The 3,596-nt window shown below is 37.0% G+C and overlaps 1 protein-coding gene across 1 annotated transcript; it reads left to right on the forward strand.

The window, feature by feature from the left end:
- The first annotated feature begins 178 nt into the window (after window positions 1-178).
- Window positions 179-2,692, forward strand: LOC111447828 (aluminum-activated malate transporter 8-like). The gene is made up of 5 exons (XM_023087183.1): window positions 179-436; window positions 525-665; window positions 763-1,035; window positions 1,121-1,245; window positions 1,841-2,692. Exons 1-5 carry the CDS (start codon window positions 223-225, stop codon window positions 2,504-2,506), a joined length of 1,419 nt encoding a protein of 472 aa, XP_022942951.1. The 5' UTR covers window positions 179-222; the 3' UTR covers window positions 2,507-2,692.
- The last annotated feature ends 904 nt before the right edge of the window (window positions 2,693-3,596 follow it).

Consider the following 3,596-nt stretch of genomic DNA (forward strand, 5'->3'; position numbering starts at 1 on the left):
TTTTTTTTTTTTTTTTTTTTTTCATTTTGTTTGTCAAACACAAAATCTTTGTCTATATGACCTACCAAAGACACCAACACATGATGTCCAATCTCAATATTCTTATCAACTTGACCCTTTTTTTTTCCAACTTTTTCACTTATAAATACCCCAACAATCTTCCCTCCAATCCACATCTTTCATTTCTCTCTCTCTTTCTCTATAAGTTTTAGGGTTTTGGCTATGGAGATTCTGAAGAACAAAGCCATGGAAGTAGCCATGAAAGTAAAAAAGCTTGGACAAGATGATCCAAGAAGAATCATTCACTCCATTAAAGTTGGAGTGGCTTTGACTTTGGTGTCCTTGTTTTACTATTGGAGGCCTCTCTACGATGGATTTGGAGCCTCTGGGATTTGGGCTGTCATCACTGTTGTAGTGATCTTTGAATTCACTGTGGGTTAGTATAATTAGTATTATTAGTGTTTTTTTGGGACATGTTTTTTTTTAATGTTGACTGATTTTAATATTATTTTGACTTTTTTCAGGTGCAACTCTTAGTAAAGGTTTTAATAGAGGTTTAGGAACATTGTTAGCTGGTGGTTTAGGTGTGGGAGTTGACTATTTGGCTAATCTCTCTGGTCAAAAAGGAGAGCCCTTTGTTTTGGGTGTCTTTGTTTTTCTTATAGGTAATTGTTTCTTAATTAAAAACATTAATGATTTTAATTATTGGATTAGGGTTTCATTAGGGTTTAACCAAAATTTGATTGGTTTTTTTGGTTGCAGCTGCTTCAGCTACATTTTCAAGATTCTTCCCAGGAATCAAAGCAAGATATGATTATGGAGTGTTGATATTCATATTAACTTTTAGTATGGTTTCGGTTTCGGCGTATCGATTTGACGAGTTCTTGACGATGGCGTATCAAAGACTATCTACCATTGTTGCTGGGGGAGCAATTTGTATCATAATTTGCATTGTTGTATGTCCTGTTTGGGCTGGTGAAACGCTTCACAACTTGGTCACTTCGAATTTGGACAAGTTAGGGGATTACCTTGAAGGTTAGAATTCTTTTTCACTAAAAATGAATAGTGATGAAGTGATGTTCTATGAGAGTTCTAAAGAAAAAATGTTGAATTTTTTCAGGATTTGGTGGGGAATATTTTTACTGTTGTGATGATGAAGAACAAGTTACTTCCATTGAAAAAGACAAATCATTCCTTCAAGCATACAAAGCTGTACTTAATTCCAAAAGCATGGAAGATTCCATGGTGGGTTCCTTCTCCTCTAAAATAGACAAGTCCCTAGCCGATATTGTTTTCTTTGGACTTTCTCTTAAGGACTTCTTCTCAAGGATTTTAAAACGAGTCTGCTAGAGAGAGAGGTTTCCACCCCCTTATAAAGAAAAATGTTTCGTTCTCCTCTTCCATCGATGTGAGACCTCACAATTCGAGTGGATTGGATGAGTCCCATATCGATTGGAGAAGAAAACGAGTGCCAACTAGGATACTGAGCCCCGAAAGGGTATGAAACATTGTTTATAAGGAGATGGATTGTGAGATCCCACGTTGATTGAGAGGAAAAACAAAATATTTTTTATAAGGTTATGAAAACTTCTTCATGACATACGTGTTTTAGAAATGTTGAGAAAAAGTCTAAAGAGGATAATATCGTACGAACCAACAAAATTTAAACTAAATAAGAATGAGCCTTTTAAGTTTTCATTCCCACTAGCCTGTAGGGCTGCATGAAAGGCACTAACTTTAGGAATTGGTGGTTCACTTTTTGTCAGTAAGAACTTATGGGTTGAGTACAGCTGATCATTGAAGAAAGACCCTTATTTTTGTTTGCCTTATTGTCTGACAGGCAAACTTTGCAAGATGGGAACCAAAACATGGCAACTTCAGCTTTCGTCACCCATGGAAACATTACTTGAAAATTGGATCCTATGCTCGACAGTGTGCCTACCACATCCAAGCTCTCAACACCCACCTCAATTTCCAACCACCAAACCCATCTCAATTTCGAACAATCATCCAAGCCCCATGCAACACCCTAAGCTCAGAATCAGGAAAAGCCCTCAAGGCCTTGGCCACAGCAATGAAGACAATGAGTGATCCATCCCCCACATCCCTAGTGCATCTAAACGCCGCCAAATCAGCCATCAACGATCTCAAAAACTGCCTTAAATCCGCCACAACACAAACCCCAGACGAGCCTTCAAACCTTCTTGCAATAATTCCCGACGCCACGGTGGCTTCCATTTTGATCGAGATGGTTAAATCAGTGGAGGATTTGTGTGAAGCAGTGGGTGAGCTGTCCGTAAAGGCCCATTTCAAGAGCGTGGAAGGCAGTGTGGCGGTGGAGAAGCCTCAATTGCTTCACAGAGGAGCTATAAAGCCGTTTGTGGAAGCTGAGGGTGAAGATGAAAATGGCCATCATGTTGTTATTACAGTGAGAGAAATTGAGAACGAGGATTCACCACAAAAGAAGGGTTCTTCAGACACCAATGGATTTGTAAATAAAAAGTAGTTTTTTTTTGGTTGTTAATTGAATGTTGTTGGTAGAGGGGGAAAGTAGAAAAGAACCTTTTGGAGGTAAAGTGGGGTTGTGTATTAGATTGTGCCTTACACTGTCACCAAGGATGGGGGTTTCTTATATTAATGTAACAATCTTAATTATGTAATGTAATCAACTAACCACCGTTTGCTTATATGTTGCATTCCTCTTAATTAATGTTTCAAAGTCCAGATTTTTTTTTAAAAAAATTTTAAATGAAAAAATTGTATATATATTGTGGACCAATCATCTATTTCCAAATGTGATAGTTCATTACAAGTTGGGTCACCCCGTTAGATTACTTATTTGAATTAAATTAGGTTTGGATTAGGTTGTTTGAATTAATTTGATGTCTTATTTGAATTATCTTTTGAAATTAAGTACATCATTGGGTAGGATAAATTGGGTAACTTTTAAGCCTAACTTCTGCTAAATTTAGTTTTGTAACGCTCCATATTCAAGATTTGATCGAATAGTTGCAATGAAGTATAATTATATATATATATTAGGATTAGCTTTGTTTGAAGACTTGAATTTTTCAAGCATACATCAAATGTGATTTGGAATCTCCTCCGAAATCCTAGTTAGTTTTTGCCAATATCGGCTTCAAGTTAACAATCTGCATTTGTATATTTGTATTCACCGAGTTCTAGGTAAGCTCTCTAAGTTGACGCCTGATGACTGTGACATTATGAATCTGACGGCCTTGACTACCAACCCAGTATGGGATGACTCAGATGGACAGATAGAATAGAACATGTCAGTTACGCATTTAGGGGACACTATTGTGCCTCTCTACTTTGACGAAGTCTCCTCCTTCTACTCATCTTCAGAAGTTGTCGACGAGTACTTGAGAAAAGAGAGATTGCAGTATTATTTAATGAGGGGTAGGTCAAGAAGGTAGAGTGGTTACCTAAAGATGGCTCTTGAGAAATGGCAGAACGAGTTCTCGATCTTTATTTATGATGTTTATATTCTAAATAAAAACCATAAGTTACGTTCACGTAAAAGAGGAGAACATAAATGAACCAAAACTTCTTGCATGTAAAAGACATCCTAAGAA

Source organism: Cucurbita moschata, unplaced genomic scaffold (assembly GCF_002738365.1).
Source record: "Cucurbita moschata cultivar Rifu unplaced genomic scaffold, Cmos_1.0 Cmo_Scf00001, whole genome shotgun sequence".
NCBI classification, from domain to species: domain Eukaryota; kingdom Viridiplantae; phylum Streptophyta; class Magnoliopsida; order Cucurbitales; family Cucurbitaceae; genus Cucurbita; species Cucurbita moschata.

Excerpts from the sequence above, each read along its gene's own strand:
- LOC111447828 (XM_023087183.1), top strand. The coding sequence starts at position 223 with ATGGAGATTCTGAAGAACAAAGCCATGGAAGTAGCCATGAAAGTAAAA. Across the intron at positions 666-762 it reads TGTCTTTGTTTTTCTTATAG|CTGCTTCAGCTACATTTTCA; the intron begins GTAATTGTTTCT and ends TTTTGGTTGCAG. Across the intron at positions 1,036-1,120 it reads GTTAGGGGATTACCTTGAAG|GATTTGGTGGGGAATATTTT; the intron begins GTTAGAATTCTT and ends GAATTTTTTCAG.